Consider the following 20,360-nt stretch of genomic DNA (forward strand, 5'->3'; position numbering starts at 1 on the left):
TTGGCAGCCAACAATTCTAAAGATTTGTATTTATGCTCTGCATTTAATAAATATTTCTCTTACGGTGAGCTTAAATTTTTCAGCCTCCTAAAAAGATTCCAGCTGTTATGCCAAGCCCAGCAGCCAGAGAATTCAAGATGATGTAATAGCATGTCAAGATGCAAGAGTTTTTCTCACCAGGAACACCTCTCACCACATCCCATAATTCAAGAGCACGCACACAGAAAAAAAACAATTTAAACTTCCCATCTTCAATATTTGGGCTAAGCACATCAGTAGTGATTTTGTTTGTGGAAAAAAAAAACATCTAGTGGGTTTGAAGGTACTCTAAAATCAAACCAGTTGACTTTCTGTTTGTCCACTCCTGGAGAGTCTCAGCTGCCTTCAACTATGCTGGTCATAGCAAGCACAGCAGATAGGAGAGCAAAAAGAAACCATTTTACATTGTAATTGTGCTCTTACTGGCACTGCTCTCAGAAGAGAGGGGAGATGGATCCATACCTCTTTATCACTGTAGGAGATATTCCGGATCTCATTCCACGGGAAGGAGATTTTAGGGGTCAATCTGTTGTCTGGGTCATAAATGTGAAGACCCAAAGCATCGACTCCAAGGAGCAGTTCAGTACCCTTCTTATTCTAAGGGAGGAAAGAAAAGAACAGAAAATCCTTTTAATCAAATCAAGGACAATCTGACACAAATCAAGCCTTTGCCAGCTTTGTGAACCAGCCCTGAGCAGCGACCCACCAGCACTGTATATTAAAAGGGCTCCTACCTCCTGGGTAGCAAAGCACAGCACAGTGACTCCCATTAACATGGCACAGCCGTGTCCCAGGTCCGCTGCCTCTTGCGGTCTCCACTCACACAATCTCACAGCAACACAGACAACAGGAGAGCTACCCCAGCAAGGAACTCTGAACACCTTGAAAGCACAACCTACACTCACCCTAATTGCAAAATAGTTCACTCCATACATCTCCAAATCCTGAGCTATCTTCAAATACTCCATTTCTGCTTCATCTCTGTCAGACAAAAAAGAGAAAAAAAGGCCAGAGTTACAGACACTTGGTAGGATCAGAGAGAGTGAGATGGCTGCACTTTCTGATCCTAAGCACACACGATGCTTTAAAACCTTGACTGTCTCTATCACATGGGTCAGGTTTGTCTTTGCTAGCAGGATCAATACAGTCCTACAGCAAATCCCAGTCTGCAGCTTGCCAGCATCTTAATGGCTGCTGACGCCCGCCCAGAGAGACACAGCACTTCAAGCAACGCTTTGTTCCTCTCCCAGTCCCTTAAGCATAAAGGGAAAAGTCTTCAGCTGGGAGTCCTATGCTCCAGTTCTATCTTACTTCAGGAATATCTCCCACAAAGAGTGTTTTACCACATGAGCAGTGATACACCTCACCAGTCTGACTTTCTGCCTTGGAGTCTCTATTTCCTTCCTTGCCCAGTGAGCCCCCAGAGCCCCTGGGCAGTAGGGCTGCCTCTGTGCCTCTTTGCAGGTGCTCCCCTCCTGAGCACGAGTCCCAGGTTCACCCCATCAGGAACCAGTGGGCAGCAGGGCAGAGCCACAGGAATAAAGAAAGCTCTTTGCCCTCTGTGAGCCTGTGAGCCAAGCTTGCTGGGATTAACCCTGCTACGAGCATAGCTCACCCATCACCTGCTCAAGGTCCCCAAAACCCTTGCAGCACTTCAAGTGAGGGGGCTGCCCCTGAGCCACAGGCCACTCCAGCACACACTCACCTTGCTCTGCCTCGATGCTCTGCATACCAGGCTGTAATCCTCTCCTCCCACATCTCTGGAGTCATCTGGTACAGGTTTATTACCTGAGACACACAAGGAGACAGAGATCCAGGTCACACTGCTACCTGCCATGTTTTCCCAAGCCGTGAAACAGGCCAGAAATGCCCAAGCTTCCAGCATAATCCCCAGGCATTACAGCTCCTGCCTGCTCGCCCAGCAGTGCATGTTCAGCCCCACGCTTTGCAATATCACAGTGCTGATTTAGCCCTCAAGCATGCACAGTCTCCAGGCCACCAAGAAGAAACACAGACAGAATGAAAATGTGAAAACCATCAGAAAGGAAATAATTGCTTCTGCCTTTATTAAAATGTCAGAAAAATACTGAATCCTCCTTCCTCAGTACAACTCCTTGGGTCGTTTACCTTGACAAGGAAATCCACCCCAGCCCAATGCGCTGCAAGCAGCCCCACAGAGACCCTCTCTGCAAAGGGCTTTGCAGCACAAATGTTACCAAGTGTGGAAATCCATTCTTCTGCTCCTTACCCGCTTTGGAAGCAACTCCTCCTGTGCCAGAAAGCCTCGCTTGTGGACGTTGGGATCATAATCACCATACTGGAAAGAAGCAGAGACGTTGCGCCCACACTGTTAACAACACAGGCACACAGAACTCTTCACCCTTACACATCCACTCCTTGTGGACACAGCAAATACAGACCACCTACACCTTCAGCATCAGCTTGTTAGAGGTGAGAACACGTGCTCCTTGGTTAACATAATAAACAGAGTTCCATTGCAATGTGATTGCTCATAGAAACTAAGATCCCTGTTCTACTGCAGCAAACAGAGCAGGGTGCAGGACAAAACCTCCCACTGCCAGCTGGTGCCCACCATGCCCAGCAAACACTTCTTCCAGCACCAGCAAAGACCCCATCTGCCCGAATCCATGCCTTTCCACCAGCAGTGGGATGGGGATCCAACGTGTGGACAAAGACCTGTCCCCAAATAATGACTGATCCCAGTAAGCTGGCTGAGGCAGATTGCCTTTTCTCTGCTGCAGTTCACTATTAACAAATATTTCAATAACAATAATAATGATAACAGGAATTTGGATGACAATTGCAGGCTCCCCTCGGGCAGGCGTTGATTTTTCTGCCAGAGGGGCCGCTGTTCAATTGGGTCATGGAATCCAAATCAGATTTGTTAAGCACACCCAGTAATTACTGGTATTTGTTTAGATGCACATCCTTCCGAGCAGCATATAAAACGGCTGAGAAATAAAACTGCTTATTAACAGATTCAAAAGCTGAGCGTCCCTGCAGTGCGTGTGAAAATGAATTTATCTCCCATGCAGCATAAGAGGGGAGGAAACAGCCAGAAAGCAGCACCTCAAATAACCTCGCAGGTTGAAGCGGATGGGATGAAGGATGTGAGGCACGTACAGGAAATGCTGCGATTCTCATTCACCTGGCAAGCAGGACTTCTGCAGTGACATTAGGAGATTACACAAGGCACAGCAACGCTCCCTTCAGTCATGCGTTCTGCAAGGGAAGCAGCCCTTCCCTCCCAGCTTCTCTGTAGCTCCTCAGCTCAGAAAGCACAAAATGGTGACAATTTTTAAGGCAAGACCAAGGCACGTGGTGCTCATACGGGCAGGAAGCCTTCCATGGCAGCCTCCTTTCAATGCCAGGACCACCATGTCGTGCACCAAAACCAGAGCTCAAGATCACAAGCCTACACAGACACCCCCTCAGCAGCCCAGCAAGCAACGTTTCATCCACAACAAGCAGGGATTAAAGACACAGATATTGATTTAGAGCCAGTGCAGATGTGAAGGAAGCATGCAACAGCCAACACTGACTCAGACTTCAATTAATACAACGCAAACACTGGGGGTTCCATTCAGCAGGGTGCTGAGCAGTGGCAACTGTTTGTCTCCCAAGGTCTACAGGGCTTGGAGCTTCTCAGTGACAGCACATTGCAGGTATACATCTCTTGTACCCACGTCAGAAGGGAGCAGCAACAAGAACACGGAAGTAGCAAGGGAAACAACTCCAATAACCTTGGAGAGGCAGAAAACAAATCATTCCTAGGTGATGAAAATAACAGGATTAACACGAGTATTTCTTTTGCTGGGGTCTGCCATAGAGATCCAAAACTAAGCATGGGTTATGTGATTTTCACGTGGTGAAAAATGTTGCCGTGTCCCAGAGGAATATCTGTACGGAGGGGGAGTCTGGATGAGGACACTCATTATTCACAACTGAAAAACCAACAAATGGCTTAAATATTGCAGCGTAAGCTGGCTCAAATGATTCGGCAAACACGCTTTTAAAGACCTTTCCAATTAAATAATTGCTTCAAAACTGTCACAGAATTTTAACTCCTGTTAATTGTATGACACAATTAATATTCACGGTCACACGCAGAAGTTGCCTTCACATCATCCAGCCTGGCTTGTGCTGTCCTGTACAAACATGGGCACGCTCAGCTGCGACCCATTAGTGCTGATTATTGTTTGTTTGGGGAAAAAAACAAAAGCAGAGGGCCCTGTTGCTAATGCTGAAGTGCTTCAAGACCTGAAGTGCTGAGAGCAGCGGGGCAGCGATTTGCATTGGAGGGGCGAGGAATGGAAAAACCTCTTGGATGTTGCCATTGCTGCAGGGACACCTTATTTGATAGTTTCCAAGTCTTTCACTGCTATTTAAAACCTGAACCATCTCCAATATTTGAAAGCGGTGTGGGTGGTTTGAATGCAGAGCTAGAGGGGAAAACACAGAGTAATTCCCCAAACGAATGCAATGATACAGAAATAAACAAGCTTTTAATTTGATGACCCGCACGCTTACTTTGTTATTTCACGTGGGTGGTTCAACAGCAGCACAAACAAACCTAGCTGTCAATCAAGTGGCTTCATCAGCTGCAACCACACTGACTCCGTGTCAGGCCGTTATGCCCCTCATCATGCAAATCAGCAGGTTATTAGAGAAATTACTGTGCCCAGTGGCTGCTTTCTTGTCCAGAAAGGACATCATTATCCTATTTAACTGGAAGGAGGTGACCTGCAATATCTTTCTTCCCAGCTCCATACTGAGGGTTTGCTTTCCACTTCTACCTTTCCTGAAAAAGAGCAGGAGGGGAAGCTCTGCCTGGTTACCAAAGGGGCAGCAAGGAAAAGCCGTGTCTGAAGCAGACACGAAAGGTGCATTAGCTAAGATAAGGAAAGGCACTCCTCTGCCATCTCCTCACAGCCTCTGCAGGATCAAGATCTGCAAGATTAGGAGAACTGCTCCGATTCCAGTCGATCTCCAGACACACAGAGCATGTGCTGCTGAGGACAAGGTCAGGAGCCAAGCTGGGAGAGCAGACACAGGACAGTACAACAGCTCTGCACCAAAGTCCATGCCGCTCCTGAGCACGTGAGCAGCCATGGCCAAGAACAGCACCCAAGGGTTTTACCCAAGGGTTTATTCATTTTGGCAGTGGAAGTGGCATCCCCTCTGTACCCTCAGCTTGGCAGGTTACGTGAGAAAAACCCAAGCGAGTGTTCACACGTGTATGTGATCAGAGCAATGGCTGTTTCACACAAGCGTTGTTAAAAGCAACTCTTTTCCCCAGCTGATGAGTCCCTCTAACAAAACAGATTGTCATCAATATTCTGCCTATGAGGAGAACACACCTTTTTCTAGCAAATCCAAACATTTGTCATCAAACAACACCGTGCACATCACCCACTGCTGGATTCAGACAAATTGGGCACAGACTGAAGGGTTATGAGGAATGTTACCATGCAACCTGGAAAAAGCCATTGCTGAGGATGAGACTCCTTGAAACGAGTGCTTCCACCCTGCCTGCACCGAGCCCTCCTCAGGCAACAGAAAAAAATCCCACTCTTGCACTGTGACACAGATCTCACAGAGCACAGTTACCCTGCCTGTCCCCTGAGGCCCCTTAGGGACAGCAGTGGGGCACAGGCACTTGGCCTATGGTTCTGCAAGTCAAAACCCTATCCTGAAGAGCATCCAGAAAATGACTGAGTACAGACACAAAGATGTGGTAGTTGAGCTGTGAGAGGACTCCAGCAACTGCTCTTCTTTTCCAATGGCATTATCTTTACATGGGAGCTGGAGATTAGCTAGAAAACTCAATTCAGCAGTGGTACATGTTGTGTCACAGGGATAAATGACCCATCTCAAGGGTTCACAAGGGGGAGGTCGTCCTTGACCAACCTGGTAGCCTTCTATGATGTTGTCTCTGGCTGGGTGGATAGGGGGAAAGCAGTGGATGTAGTCTACCTTGATTTCAGCAAGGCATTTGATACCGTCCCCCACGACATCCTTATAACAAAGCTGAGGAAATGTGGGATAGATGAGTGGACAGTGAGGTGGGTTGAGAACTGGCTGACTGGCAGAGCACAGAGGGTCGTTGTTGGTGGTGCAGAGTCCGGTTGGAGACCTGTAAGCAGTGGTGTTCCTCAGGAGTCTGTACTGGGTCCGGTCTTGTTCAACATCTTCATCAATGACCTTGATGAGGGGATAATGGCCACCCTCAGCAAGTTTGCTGATGATACGAAGTTGGGAGGATTGGCTGACACGCCTGAAGGCTGTGTTGCCATTCAGCAAGACCTGGATAGGCTGGAGAGCTGGGCAGAAAAAAACCGGATGAGGTTTAACAAAAGCAAGTGTAGAGTCTTGCATCTGGGGAGGAATAATTCCATGCACCACTACAGGTTGGGGGATGACCTGCTGGAGGGGAGCTCTGCGGAGAGGGACCTGGGTGTCCTGGTGGACGACAGGTTGGCCATGAGCCAGCAGTGTGCCCTTGTGGCCAAAAAGGCCAATGGCTTACTAGGGTGCATTAAAAAGAGCGTGTCCAGCAGGTCAAAGGAGGTGATCCTCCCCCTCTACTCTGCCCTGGTAAGACCTCATCTGGAGTACTGTGTCCAGTTCTGGGCTCCCCAGTACAAAAAAGACAAGGATCTCTTGGAAAGAGTCCAGCGGAGGGCCACGAAGATGGTGAAGGGCCTGGAGCATCTCTCCTACGAGGAAAGGCTGAGTGAACTGGGTCTGTTCAGCCTTGAGAAAAGGAGACTGAGAGGGGACCTGATCCAGGTCTATAAATATCTAAGGTGTGGGGGGCAGAATGGCGAGGCCAGACTGTTTTCAGTGGTGAGTGGAGACAGGACAAGGGGAAATGGCTGGAAACTGCAGCATAGGAAGTTCCGCACAAATGTGCGCAAGAACTTCTTTACAGTGAGGTGACGGAGCACTGGAACAGGCTGCCCAGGGAGGTGGTGGAGTCTCCTTCTCTGCAGATGTTCAAGACCTGCCTGGATGCCGACCTGTGCGACCTGCTGTAGGGAACCTGCTTTGGCAGGGGGTTGGACTCAATGATCTCTGGAGGTCCCTTCCAACCCCTACAATTCTGTGATTCTGTGATTCTGTGATCTCTAGCAAGATGTCCCCACCTCTGAACCTACGGCTGCTCCCTGTATCACAAGAGTCCCCCTGCTGCTGGCTGCTTCCTCTGCTATCCAAGGCTGTTCCAGGCTGCACAACAGTGCTCTTTAGAGTCAGTTCTTGGCAAAAACCACTGACTTCGGGTGTAGAGCAGAATTCAGCTGAGGACTGAGGGGAACTTGATGACAATTGAGTTCTTCCCTCTGTGTAGTGAGGCCAAAGAGCCACGATCAAAGCTTCAGCAAAGGAACAAGTCAGAAAGATCTCTAACACTGCAGTAACATTGATGAGGCAAGCTGTAGCACTCAAAACAAGGCAGTTATCAGGACAAGTATTCCAGGGAAGCAGTGAAGCTGCCAGTCTCACAGCTGGTTTGCTACTGGCTACAACAGCAAGAATAGGGAGGAGATCCAAAAAAGCACAGGCTGCAGGAATTCAAGTGCTCCAGTAGTAACCCATACTCAAGTAGGCATTGCTAACTCACAGGCTGAGAGCTTGCTAAAGGCTTCTGGAAAAAGAAAATAAAAATGCATCCAATGTCCAAAGGCAGCCAGAAATTGGCAGCATGGAGAAGACAATGTTGCTATTGTAGTCCCATCACTTTTGAATTTTTAACAACTTTCCTTGCCTCAGGAAGTGGGTATGTAACAAAGCACCCAGCTTCCCAGGAGCAACACTAAGCCAACACCACTTTGCCCTCAGAAAATCCCGCTGTGCCTACCTTGGCTTGGACTGCGTAAGAGGCCAGCAGGACAGAAGCCTCAGGAGGACAGTAGATCTTCTCATCCAAAATCTGCTTCTTCACCTGCACACAGCAATAAAGGACACATAACACATGTTCAGTGAAGCAGTGCAAAGCATGACTGTCACAGCAGATGGCTGCAGTTTGTTTTAACTAGGGCTGTCAACCACACAGTTAACAACATTGCTAACACTAGCTCCTGCTCAGGCCCAGGAAATCTCTGATGTCTGTACAGGGAAGGGCTCAGGCTTTCACAAGCCACCTTTTGCAGACAGGTTTGCAAGAAACTAAATTTATAATGGGAAAGTGACAGAACCTGTATCTCACTGTGAAGGGCAAGTGGGGAAAAAAAGCCTTGCATGTGGAGATAAAACCTCCTAAGGCATAAGCTGTAGATTGACAGGACTACATGCAACACTAAATGAAAAAAAGGAGTTGCAGCTGAGGCTCTGAGCACACAAAGGGCTTTGCTGTGGGGCATTCAGACCTTTCTGTGAGTAGGTGCTCACCTGTGCTTGGGGCTAATTCCCTCCAATCCCCACCAACAGCAAGCAGACTGCAGGTCACCTCTGTGGCAGTGCTTTTAACAGCAGGCAGCTCCTGCGCACGCTCCCAGGAGAGCCAGCATACAGTTCCCAAAAGCTACTGCTTGATGTTTCCTGGCTTCTGTGCATTAAAAAATTAAACCTGTCACGTTTGATATTTTATGTTCTTGGCCACTTAATTTTTCTGAAGAACAAAAAAAAAAAAGTACTATTTTCCTAAAATGGATTGTCACAGAGATACAGTAATGTGTATTTGAATGTACAGCACGTTTTGCACCCTCAAAGTCAGTTACAACATAATCACAGAAGAGATTCTCCTGCATTAAGGTGAATGGGGGAGCTTGCAAGCTTATGTGTGTTCCTGTTTCTTACACACAGTACTGGAGCATTGGCTCCTCTCATATCATTAAAATCCTAGCGGAAAAGTCACGGTCTGCATTTATAAAATGCAGCTTTAACTGCTTTTCCTCTGTGATTCTGTTTTTCAAAGCTGCCAAAAAGCATTTTTCCTTATCAGGCCTAAAAGCCATGGCAAATTGGACATTTAGAAACTGCCCTAAGGAGACACGAGAGCACAAGACAGACTTTGGAAATGAACAGCAATATTTTGCATTTCAACCTTTAGCTCTGAAGAACAAAGACAAACTTTGGAACTGGGAGGAGTATCAATGAGCTAGTGAGCTCACTTTTATATCTGTTGTAAAGGGCAGAGTACACTGAAATCTAAAGCAAGGCAGCTGAATCCAGATTGCTCCTATTTTGGTGCAACTTCAACAGCCAAGGAGCAGCTACAACATCCTAATGAATGCCCAGAGAGATCAGCCCAGGATTATTCTACAGCCTGTAACACTCCTGCCTCCTGTTTCTTTTTATAGTAAATAGTTTCTGAAAATTGATCTTGTCTGAAAGAGAAAGCTGCTGTGACAGAAACGCTTCATTACCAGTCAGACAGCACAGCTACAACATCAGCTGAACTGATTTCTCAAGAGGTGATGTTTGGTAGAGTCCTTTAAATAAGAAGTTACTGTGCAGGCAGGACAGCTAGGTTTCCCCTTCTCCTCTGCTTCTGCCATCAGTTTATGACAGAGTTGTGCTTCTGGGATTTTTTCTGCTCCAGTTACCTGAAGGCTGATTTGTGAGGAGGTTGAACCTTGCTGTACAGCCTGTACATGAAACAGGTTGGCTGCATTCTGTGCTCCGGGATGAAATCCCCTTGCTTCCCACAAGAACACTATCACTTATGAAGGCAATTGTCATCTCTCAGCACAATTGATATCTACATCCTGCAGAGAGGCAGACTCCAAGGCTGCGAGTGTCATTCATGCCCACATCTGACAGATTCATTTACCTTAACTACCACACACTAATGTTACAAATCATCTAATCATTTCTGATGGCCAGTTTGCAAGCCTGGGCACCTGGGACTGTTTCATCCATCTCTCACCTATTTTAGGACACTTCTGCAGTTCAAGACAACTGCATTCAGAGGGGTGTGAATGTAATGACAAAGGGCCACGCTTTGCAGACCAAATTCCTCAGTCCCCAAAACCTTCTTGTACTTCTGCTCATCCTTGCTCCTTCCTCCTTCATGCTGGAAAACACTGTACTTACTTACAAGGCTCCTACCTGCAGGAAGAACAAGTGCTGTGTGATCTCCTGGACCAGCTCCTCCTCTGCGTTCTCAGGATAAAATTTGGCTAGGAAGTGAAAGGTGACAGGTTCCTCTGTTGGCACATCATGATCCAGAACCTGGGGAATAGAAAAGCCATTCAATTACACCCCCTAGCTTTGTCAGTGTCCTGTTTCTAGGAGCCACACTGTCACCTTCTGTTAATATCAGCACAGCTTTTGTCAAGCATCTTAGGCGTGCAGAAGGGATAAAACAACCTAAGTAGTTCAGAAGAGCATAGAAAACAAACATTTCTGACAATCAGAACCGTGCAAGAAAACAAACAGCATGCAAGATGAGACAGCAAAGGTTGATCTTGATCTGCTGTGTGCGTAATGCTGCTTCCCAACCTCTCACAATGATGTTAGATGCTGCTATGCCACCACCAACCTTTATGGCTCTTTCCCTGCAGCGCCTCTCCCTCTATTTCAGACTTGCTCTCTGACACCTTGCTATTATGCTGGCGCTGTCTGGTTCAGATTCATGTTAGCTTAAAACTTAGGCATGACACCGAGAGACGCCTCCTTTAGTCACAATTACTGCCTGGTTTTAGTGCAGCATCGTTTGGGTGCAAACAGAGCCACATCCATCACTTCTCTAACCAACTGCTCAGCAACCCAGAGGCTCACATATCTGGGAAGCATCCCATCCCTTATCCCCACTTCCTTTTCACTCCTCAGTTTTGCAGTTTTGCCTCCTCCTTTGCCTTTGCACACTTCAACAGCAAAAGAAGCCAAGGTGCAACCATTCACGTTCCTGCTACAGGGCTTGTCATTCAGGGGTGTAGAAGAGAGACAGCCATCACTAGACTCTGTTTACACTACAGACCTCCTGCAGTCCAGCACCTCAGGGTTGGAAGATGATCTTTAAGGTCCCTTCCAATCTAAGCTACTCTTTGATTCTATACATCCTCCTCTGTCACCCTTTAGGAACTCTCAGAAGAGCCTTGCTTCCAACCTTCTTGTCCATTTTAAGCCAAGCCACCGTGTCCTTGATAGTGTACTGCAGGCCAAAGAACCATGTTTCTCGGAGTCCCAGTGTTCTGCATACCAGGTCAAACAAGTCCTTGCCTTTCCACTTCACCTGCAGGAGAAGGAAAGGGAAGCCAAGTTATAAAGATGGACTTGAGGATTTTGTTTCCGTTCAACCAAATCCATTCTTTTTTCCACCTCACAATGTGTTCCTCATAGGGAAACTGGAACGCCAGGCCCACCCAAATGACACTGCGAAGTTCCACTGTTCCTTCCTTTAGCAATCCACCAGAAGTCAGAGGATCTGAGGAGTCCTTTTGAATCAAGCTCCTCTATGAGAAGCCCATTTTCAGCATGGAAAGAAAGAGGGAAAAATGTCTACGTATCACTCTTAATTGCCCTTTGGTAGCTTTAATGCAGCTACGGCCCCAGGAATCCCTGCCCAACCTCCAGTATCAGCAGCTCGGGCAGACACAACACAACACAGGGCACAACACAGCCGAGAACCAGAAGGGAAACAACCGATGCATCCACTGCGTGCATCCACAGCAACAGGCTCTGCACAGGATAACGGGGAGGAGGGCCCAGGACTATCATTGAAATCAGCAGTTCTCTCTGAGCGTGTCAGGCTGTGCCTTACACTGAAGACGTGACAAAAGCAGCAAGGGAGCAGAGGAAATGGTGGTGCCCAAAGAGCGCGGCCTTCCAACAGTCTTGTCATCGCAACCACGCCTCTGCTGAACTTTGTTCATAAAACCAGAAGGCGCTGGGAGGCAGAAAGGTGAAGAAAGACATAAAACAGATGAATCTAATGTGCCAGAGCCACTCTGGTCTTCCATCTGCGCGGCGGAAACTGAGACATACGGCCATTACTCCAAAGCCCCAGGGCAAAGGGATCTCAGCGCATTCTCTTGTCGCTACAACTCAATCTCGGTGCCACCTGGCCAGCATCGATAGGAACGCAGGGCCCCGGCGCACGCTGCTGCCGCGGGGCCGATCCCCGCTCCCGCTGTCCCCCACTGCCGCCTTGTGGGCAAAGCGGCTGAGGACAGGCCGATTCCTGCTCCGATTCAACGAGCACGTGGCTGGTTCCGCCCCTCGCAGGGCACACACGAGCGCACCGACGTCCCAGAATAGAAGAAAGCCACTGCCCCCCTCCAAAAAGCAGCACCCCAGGGCGGCTCGCCACGGCCTCTCTGCAGTTCCTATCAGGCGCAATCAACACCTCGAGGTCAGCAGCACCAGGAGGAGCGAGTTCTGCAGCGCTGCAATTACAAAACGCGAATTTCACACATCAAACCAGCCTCCGGTCCCTACAACGAGCTCCAGCTTGGCACAGGATGCTTCAGATTGCACGTCTCCTCCCCACTATTATTTTAAGAAGGAGGTTAATTTGAGGTTTCAGACAGCACAGAGCGGGATGCATTTGAACAGCCACTCCATACATTGCTGTAGGCACGTGGAAGCGCCGCCATCAGAGGGCAATTTCCTAACTGGAATTAAAGTGCTCTGCATAATGCATTGCCATTTGGGCTTTGTTATTATTTGCAAACCCCCCCCCCCCTTTTCACAAAGGCCATCTTTCAGCCTATTGCTTCCCAGCACTGCACCCCTTTCTGCCCCCCCCGGATCTCCATGGGCTGCTGCTGCTCACCCCAGCCACCCACCTTACAGCCGGCGCTTTGCACACCCCTCCTGCAATTCCCACCTTGCGAAGCAATTGTTTCTGCCATCACATTTGACACTGCTGCTGTTGCTGCACGCGCACGGTAGGGCAGAGACACGCATTTAACACTGCTGCCCGCTGAATTACCTTCATTAAATATAGAAATGGAACAGCGGCCGCGTTTATTTCAACGTACACGATTGCCTTCCACACCTCGGTACTTAAAATAATGATCTGCATTCAAGTGGCATCTTTGGACAGCTGAACTCCAACTGTTTTACAGACATGGAAGACCTTAGCTCTGTACCCATATTTGATAGGCCTCGTATCATTAACTGCCACATTTCCTGGCCATAAAACACAATAAAGGCCCCCAGGGACAGCGGGGATAAAGAGCTGATGCCAGGGGCTGAGCAGACAAGCCAGCCGTGAGCCTGCAGCCTGGCAGCTCCACATTCCACCCTCTGCTCATCACACCGCTCCCCTGCTCCCTACACCTGAAGCACAAGGACAATTTTGCATGTCGTCAGAAGGTCCTGAAAACAAAACAGAGAGGCTTAGAGCAGAGCAGTGCCCTCAGCCGTGCGCTCAAGCAGCTGGCACCATGCTGTAACAGAGCTCAGCCTCCAACCAGAAGCTCCATCACAACAACCCTAATCCTGCGCAGCCAGGCGGCCCTGCACGACCCGCAGAGGGGAGCAGGATGTGGCTGCAGATGTCACTTCTCACTCTCGTGGCTCTGCAGCCTCCTACCTGCTTGATTTCAGCACAACCTGCTAGAGACATTCCACAAGTCTCGAAGGAACGCAGGGACAAACTGCTTTAGGAATGCAGCGAGTGCTGCGAGGCTGTGATTCTGCAGAGCTGCAATTTATGCTCTTTACTAAGCACAGAGTGCTCACGATTTATCAGCACAGTGTTTTAAGCAAACAGCACTAAGCACTTACAACCCAGCAGCTAGAAAGGAGCTTCCACTTCCACCGTGCCTTATTGGCATCATCTTTTTCTCCAGCAGAGCCCTCGCATTTGGCAGCTATTAACGGGGTTTGCATTATTTATTAAACTGCAACAAGAGTAATTTCCAACAGACGGGCAACTGGGCGATTTATTTCAATGCGGAGCCTTGCCAGCAATTCTCAGCACTGCTCCATAGCTCCCCAGCCTGTCCCCCGGTGGCACAAACACGAGGCAGGTTTAGCTGATCCCCCTGGCAAGGGCTGACAATGGGGAAGCCAAGAGCTAGAAGAAAACACACAGCAAGGCACAGGAGGTGCCTTGCAGAAGAGTGCTGAGGGTGCTAAGGAGAAAAGCGGTTCCCAAACTCTGCTGATGCTTCACTTCCAGTGATGCCCTGCTGAATTTACACGGGAAAGGGAAAGAAGAATGGTTTTAAACCCCTTAGGATTTCATGAGAGGAAGGAGAGGAACAAATACAGGCCCGATCTTCTTGGGGCAGAACCCAGCTCAAGGCAGCTCACCTCCCTTCCATCACAAAAACAGACCAGGCCTTCGTACGACAAACACAGAAGGGTGGCTTTTCAGCTCAACAGGTCAATTTTATTCAACATCAGTACTGGTTCTGTGCTAGACATGAGACAGGAGCCCAGGGTCCCTGTTGTGATGCTGATGGCAGGCAGGGCAAGCAGAGGAGGGGGCCAAGCCCTGGGAAGCAGCACGATGGTTTCACAGCAAGATATTTCCACTCAGGAGCCCTGTGGGAGAAGCAGCTTTTAGCAGAGCCAACACCTCTGCCCTGAAACACGGGGGGAGATCACAGAACGGAGCCCCTCTGGGCACCTGAGCGCACAGCAGCTGCCCCTCATCCACCAGATGACCAAGCAGAACCCACAGCAGCAGACAGCCCAACGCAGGGCAACTTTGAGGCTGTTTGGACCCTGCACGCTCACAGGAGCGCCCCAGACAGCCCTTCATTTGGATTTAACGTCCTTCTGGAGCGAGCAGGGAATCAAATATTCAATATTCCTCCATTCCTTTAAATAAACAGATGTCAAATACTTTCAATTGCCACTTACTGAGCCACGAGACAGGGCCGTAAAAGTTATTTTTATTTACTAATGCTACACGACAACTCAATAATGAGCTTTTAATTAAAATCTATTCCTGCTAACCACCGAGGAGGCCAAAAACCCACCCAGGCATAACAAGGCAGATGGCGCAGCCAAGCACAGTGCCTGCTGTCTGCCTGAGACAGAGACAGGGCTGGGTGCAGGGGAAGAAAGGGCAGCTGCGGCTCTTCCAGCTGGCAAGGGAGGGGAAAACAAGCAACAGAACCCAGCTCAGCCAAAGGCTGGATGAGGGAGGACTGGTGGAGCTCCTGAACCGAAGGAATTGGATAACATGGGGCTCAAGAAGAGGCTGAGGAGAGCTTGGAGCAGGAGAGCAGAGAGCATTTCAGATTCGGGGTGCAATCAGAATGAAGTCAAGGAGGATCTGTGCTCATGTATCTCGTGTGACCTGCACACAGGTTGAGAAAGAGAATGCAGAAATGAACAGAACCGAGCAAGACAGCCCTGAGAAATCCCCAAGTGATGTGGCTGTAAATTAGCAGTACTGCTGCTTTTGCCATAAAGCCTCCAGAGATGCAAATCAAATGGGAAAGCAGCTTCTGCCTGCCACTTCTCTTATTAAAGCAGGGATCGGGAGCCACCGAGCAGCAAAAGCGTGTGAGCACTCAGAGAACGGACACAGGCCAAGGGCAGATGGGTGCACAAAGGAACCAGAACATCGACTTGACAATTTACTGAAGATCATTTTGCAGCTGAAAGGGATTATTTCTCTCAGCTTTTTAGGAGAGCTGTTCCTGTCCCCAGATCCATCTCCGCCTGCTTGCAGCAGCTTAGCAGCATCGAGAGGTCAGTGCCATTACCAGCAGCACCAAGGAGCTGGTGAACATTTACCAAAGGATGAACAAACCCACATAAAACCTCTCCCAACCATTTTGCAAAGCAGGCAGAAACTTCATCCCCTGCTTCTTCCTCCTGCCCTTTTCATTCGGGCGCAGTGAGCTGAACTCCCTGCTCTGACACACAAACTCTTCCTCAACAACTTATTTGGCCACAGATTTTCCACACCAGACCTCAGCCTGCCCCTGCTCCCAGGGATAAGCTTTTGCAGCACAGCTATGTAACCCCCTGCAAACGTTAACAGGGAGACCAACACTTGGCTGCACGCTGCTAAAAGAGACTTTTTGTACTTACATGCACATAGGAAAGTTTTACAACCAACCACAGCAAGTTGGGTACCGAGGCCTAATGCCCTGCACAGACACCTTCCAGCTGAGGCTGTTTTCTGAACAGAGAGGAACAGCTTAAGCATTCAGGCAGTGACACAGCACAAGTTTAGACCAAATGTTCAAGTGTCTCTTCTTACTGCTTCAATGCTTGTGCTTTCTCCAGGTTGGCTGTTAAGCTTTCCCACTCATTTCTGGCTGAAAGAGCTGCTGCTGTCCAAGGATTAAGTAGAGAGGCAGCTGCTGCTTGGTCGCATAATGACTCCTACAGGGGCTCCAAGACCACAGGCACTGTGGATAAAGAGGAAACACCCTTCTGAGAAGCTGCTGAGACTCCAGAGCTGGAGAGCCAGTCACCACGCTGCCACACCACAGGAACAAAGCAAATCAAGGACTGGTGGATCCTTCTATCAGCTTGGCATTAGTGACCAACCCAACACCAGCACTGCAATCCTGCTGCGGGAACAGAAGGAAAAGAGCCCCACAGGAACCCAACAGTACCGTGGGGTAAAGACATTGTGCAAGAGAAGTGAACAACCCGACTATCTCACAAAGAGCCACCACCAGGATTGCCTCACTCCTGCCGTATCACTAGTCTAATTTGGGGCAGGGACGGCAGCAAGTCGCCCCACGAGGGGGGCAGTCAGAGGAAGCCATTGGCCACTCAGTGTCCTGGCATCACAACCTGGGAGGCAGCGAACCAAGCACCACCAGCACCCCCAGCTGTCACTCAGGCAGTGCCTGGCACACGGTGGTGTTAATTGACCCCGTGTGTTTTCCAGTAGGATTTCTCTCCCGCTGCTCTCCAGGTGCAGGTGGTGGTGCTCAGGAAGATGGGGCAGCCAGCAAGCGGCTTAGCACAGGGATTTCAATAGTTATGCAAATGTCTGTCCTTGCTCAAGATGCTATCAATTAATTAGGAACAGTGCTCACACAGCTCTAATGGAAGTAACACAAAAAGGGAGACGTTGACATTGTGCCTTTAAGATTTCCCTGAACAAATTACAAGTCTTTGAAGTGAGGCCCCAACTGCGATCATTAAGCTTCATCACAGCGTTAGAAAGATTAAGATTTCATTTCTAGGAATTATTTCAGATTTAGACTCAATTTAGAGACATTATTCACGGAGTCAACAGACGCAGAGCAGGTTTAATCTCCTGCAATACCCAGCCAGGAATTCCTGCAGGGCAGACTGAAAAATGAGTAAGGAAAAGGTGCCACAGCCACATCAGCTTGCTCAGAATAAGAGAGGCTGCCACGACCAGAGGTGGCAGCAGAACGGGGTGGCACACAGCCTCACATGCACTCCTCCTGTGCCAGATGGGAATTGACGGCCCGAGCGCCTGGTGCCACAGCCAGCCAGCTGTTACCAGACCTCACACCACGCTGACAACACCTCACCACCCCCCGGCACCTCTGTCCTGTGCAGTCACTCAGGAAAACACACAACGTGCCTCAAGAGCTCTGCAACAAAGTTGAAAAGGAGCCAGAGAGATTAATCCTGCATAGCAAGGCTGCTCCAGCAGAGCTCGGTCACTCACTCAGATGTGTTCACTGGCACTGCAATCAGCACTGGTCAAAGAAGCCAGCAGTTAAGCAGGGCTCAGACCAGCAGGGCCCCAGACCACGAGCAGCACCAGCCTCCCCACAGCAGCTCCCTAACTGCTCACCCTGCATGCATCCAGGAAGGAAAAGGGGCACAAGCACTCAGCGTGAGGCTGAAGAAGTGTACAGGAGGCACAGAGATGTGAGGCAGCTGTTTGCAGTGGGGCAGGCAATGGTCTCTGTGGATGCGTTTTGGGGGTCCTTCCCTGCAGCTGTCACTACACAGAGGAGGCAGCAACACAGCCAGGGAGCTCAAACAGCCACAGCTGAGCCATGCAATGTGCCCCCCTGAGGCTCCAGCAGTGGCACCCAAGTGGGCATGGGGAGGCCTGCGGGGGGTACGGAGGGTCTGGGGGAGGACTAGGGGGGCCATGCAATGCAGCCACCCAACCTGATCCTTTCTTCCCCACTGCTGGGAGGTCTCACACTGGAGGTCAGAGCCTGAGCTCCTGCACGTGTCCTCTGTGCTCCAGTGAGAGGTCAGAGGTGCAGGAGCACAACGCTCACAAGCATCTCTCTGAGCTCCCCCAAAGGCTGGGCAGCCTCTGCTGCAAAGTCTTTGGCTGGAGCCTCCCCAGCAGGCAGCTGAAGGTGCACAAGTTACGTGTTCCAACCCAACTGGGAGCGCCGTGCTGCCTCTTCATAAACGCCCTGATCCCAACATGAAACAACAAGTGGCCACGGCGTGAAAAGAGTTACTGACTTCTCATCACCTCATTGTTGGCAGCCTAGGAAAGTGTCAGAGCAGGACTGGGACACTTCAACCCTCCCGACAGGGTAACGCTGAGGAGCTGGAAGTGACAATAACTCTTTAATCCCTGGGAAAGGCACGGTGTGCCCCAGAGCTGACAGTGCATTTCAGCAGTGAGAAACGTCACAAGGACAAACACCCTTCGGCTCACAGGCACGGAACTGCATCAAGATTCGGACGGAGTGAGTTTTCCTTTTTCATAGCTCATGCTTTAAAGCGGGTTTTCAGTCTCTCCGTGCCCCATCCCTCCAGAGCATTTCGTGATCTGAAAACCCAGCAACAAAAGGAAGCCCCTGGGGCCAGCAGCCACGGCAAGGCTGCCCGACAGGCACCGCGGGCCCAAGCGAAGGCAAACCTGACCTAAGAGACGCGCACGGCAGGACACCTCAGCGACGAGTCGGGGCGGTACGCCGAGGGAATTCCCGCAGCCCCGTGCCGAGCCCCGCGGCTTTAAGCCCGAGATAACCCGTCTGGCCTCAGGCTGAGCCCCACGGCCCCCGGCCAGGCCCAGGCCGGGCCCGGCAGCCCTCAGACCCCGCGGCAGGGCCGGGCCCGGGGCGCTCGGGACACCCAGAGCGGGGGAGCGAGGCCCGAGGCCCCGTCTCCATGGCAACAGGGCTTAGGCCGCGGCCGTCACCTCGCAGCTGAACTCCATCTCGGCGTCCATGGTGACGATGCGCACCGTGAAGGTCTTGGGCTGCTTCCTTTTGAGCGAGCTGAAGCTCATGCGGGACGCGATGGCCCCGGCCATGGTGCGGGAGGAGCTCAGCGCCGAGGGCCGCGCCGCGGGGGCAGCGCCATGGCGGCGGCGGCAGCGGCGGCGGCTCCGGGCCGCGCCGAGCCCAGCCTCAGAACGCCGTCTCCCTATTGGTTCCGAGCTCGGGTCGTCCCGCCCTCCGCCCCGAGGGTCGCGCAGAACCGAAGCCAATCAGAAGCGGGGTGACGGGGAGAGGGGGCGAAAGGGACGTGAGGATTGGGCGAAAAGGCCGCTCGTCAAGGGGAAGGAGCGAGGGTAGACAACAGGGCTTCCTGCACACACGTTGCGGCGCGCATGTGGCGCCCTCTTGCGGCCGGAGGAGCGTGCATCACCCTGCCGTCGTGAATGAGCTGAGCGCCGTCCCCGTCCTGCTGCTGCCGGTGGCACTGCGGGGCCGTGGGGTGGGGGGCGCTGCCCGGTCCTGGCCCCGATGCAGGGGGGTCTCAGAGCCTCCACCTCGTGGGGATGCACTGTGGGGAAAGCAGGAGTGGGACGGCGTTGGGATAATGGGAATGGGACCAGTACTGAGATAACAGCAGCAGGACAGGGTAATAGGAATGGGACAAGGACTGAGACAACGGTACAGGACTGAGACTGGAATAGTGGGATAGGACTGAGACCAGCATGGGGATAATGGGGCAGGATCAGAACCAGCACTGGGATAGTGGGATGGGCACTGAGACCAGCACTGGGGTCGTGGGACAGGAATAGGGGCCATCACTGGGGTAATGGAATTGGAGAGGGTCACAGGGATTAGCATAGGAATAATGGGACGGGACCAGAACCACAGCTAGGATGGCAGGGTGGGAATGGGGATGCAAATCAGTACTGGGATAATGAAGGTAGGGTTGGAACCAGGACTGCCATGGGGATAACGGTTACATGGGACAGTAACAACATAACAGGAGAGGGCTGGAACCCGTATCAGGAAAATGGGATGAGGACTGAGACTGGCATAGGAATTACGGGATTGGAATAAAAGGTTTGGGCCCCTCTCCCAGGCCCCATCTCAGCACCACAGTGCCCCCGCACACCACAGAATGGGGCCTCTGTGCTGTGGGGTGGGTGAGGGCTGAATGGGACCATTCACAGTGCCACCCCCCCCTCCTTCCAACCACCCCCACAGGGACCCTATGGCTGACAGCAACGCTGCAACCCCCTGGGGCCCCGGCAACGGCACCCAAGTGGGCATGGGGGGCTGGGG

At 50.8% G+C, this 20,360-nt stretch overlaps 1 protein-coding gene and 1 long non-coding RNA gene across 12 annotated transcripts in view; both read right to left on the minus strand.

Moving 5' to 3' along the window:
- The window catches only part of NF2 (neurofibromin 2), a 41,902-nt gene extending 22,719 nt beyond the window's left edge, over positions 1–19,183 (minus strand). For 4 of the 11 annotated variants that reach the window (XM_042832232.1, XM_042832231.1, XM_042832230.1 and 1 more), the window contains exons 1-8: positions 19,037–19,183; positions 11,114–11,239; positions 10,114–10,236; positions 7,922–8,005; positions 2,288–2,356; positions 1,745–1,827; positions 945–1,020; positions 502–636 (exon numbers count right to left, since the gene is read on the minus strand). In XM_042832232.1, the coding sequence (XP_042688166.1) occupies positions 502–636; positions 945–1,020; positions 1,745–1,827; positions 2,288–2,356; positions 7,922–8,005; positions 10,114–10,236; positions 11,114–11,239; positions 19,037–19,150 (810 nt within the window). In that variant the 5' untranslated portion in view covers positions 19,151–19,183. The other 7 variants (XM_042832227.1, XM_042832229.1, XM_042832226.1 and 4 more) reach the window with 4 other exon arrangements.
- Positions 14,325–18,753, minus strand: LOC122167561. The gene is made up of 2 exons (XR_006171052.1): positions 16,012–18,753; positions 14,325–14,505 (listed from the first exon to the last, which is right to left on the minus strand). It is a non-coding gene; the product is annotated as an uncharacterized LOC122167561 (long non-coding RNA).
- Positions 19,184–20,360: the final 1,177 nt, after the last annotated feature.

The sequence above is a fragment of the Centrocercus urophasianus genome, unplaced genomic scaffold (genome assembly GCF_019232065.1).
Source record: "Centrocercus urophasianus isolate 14NV4802_14NV808 unplaced genomic scaffold, USGS_Curo_1.0 seq_376, whole genome shotgun sequence".
Lineage (NCBI taxonomy): Eukaryota > Metazoa > Chordata > Aves > Galliformes > Phasianidae > Centrocercus > Centrocercus urophasianus.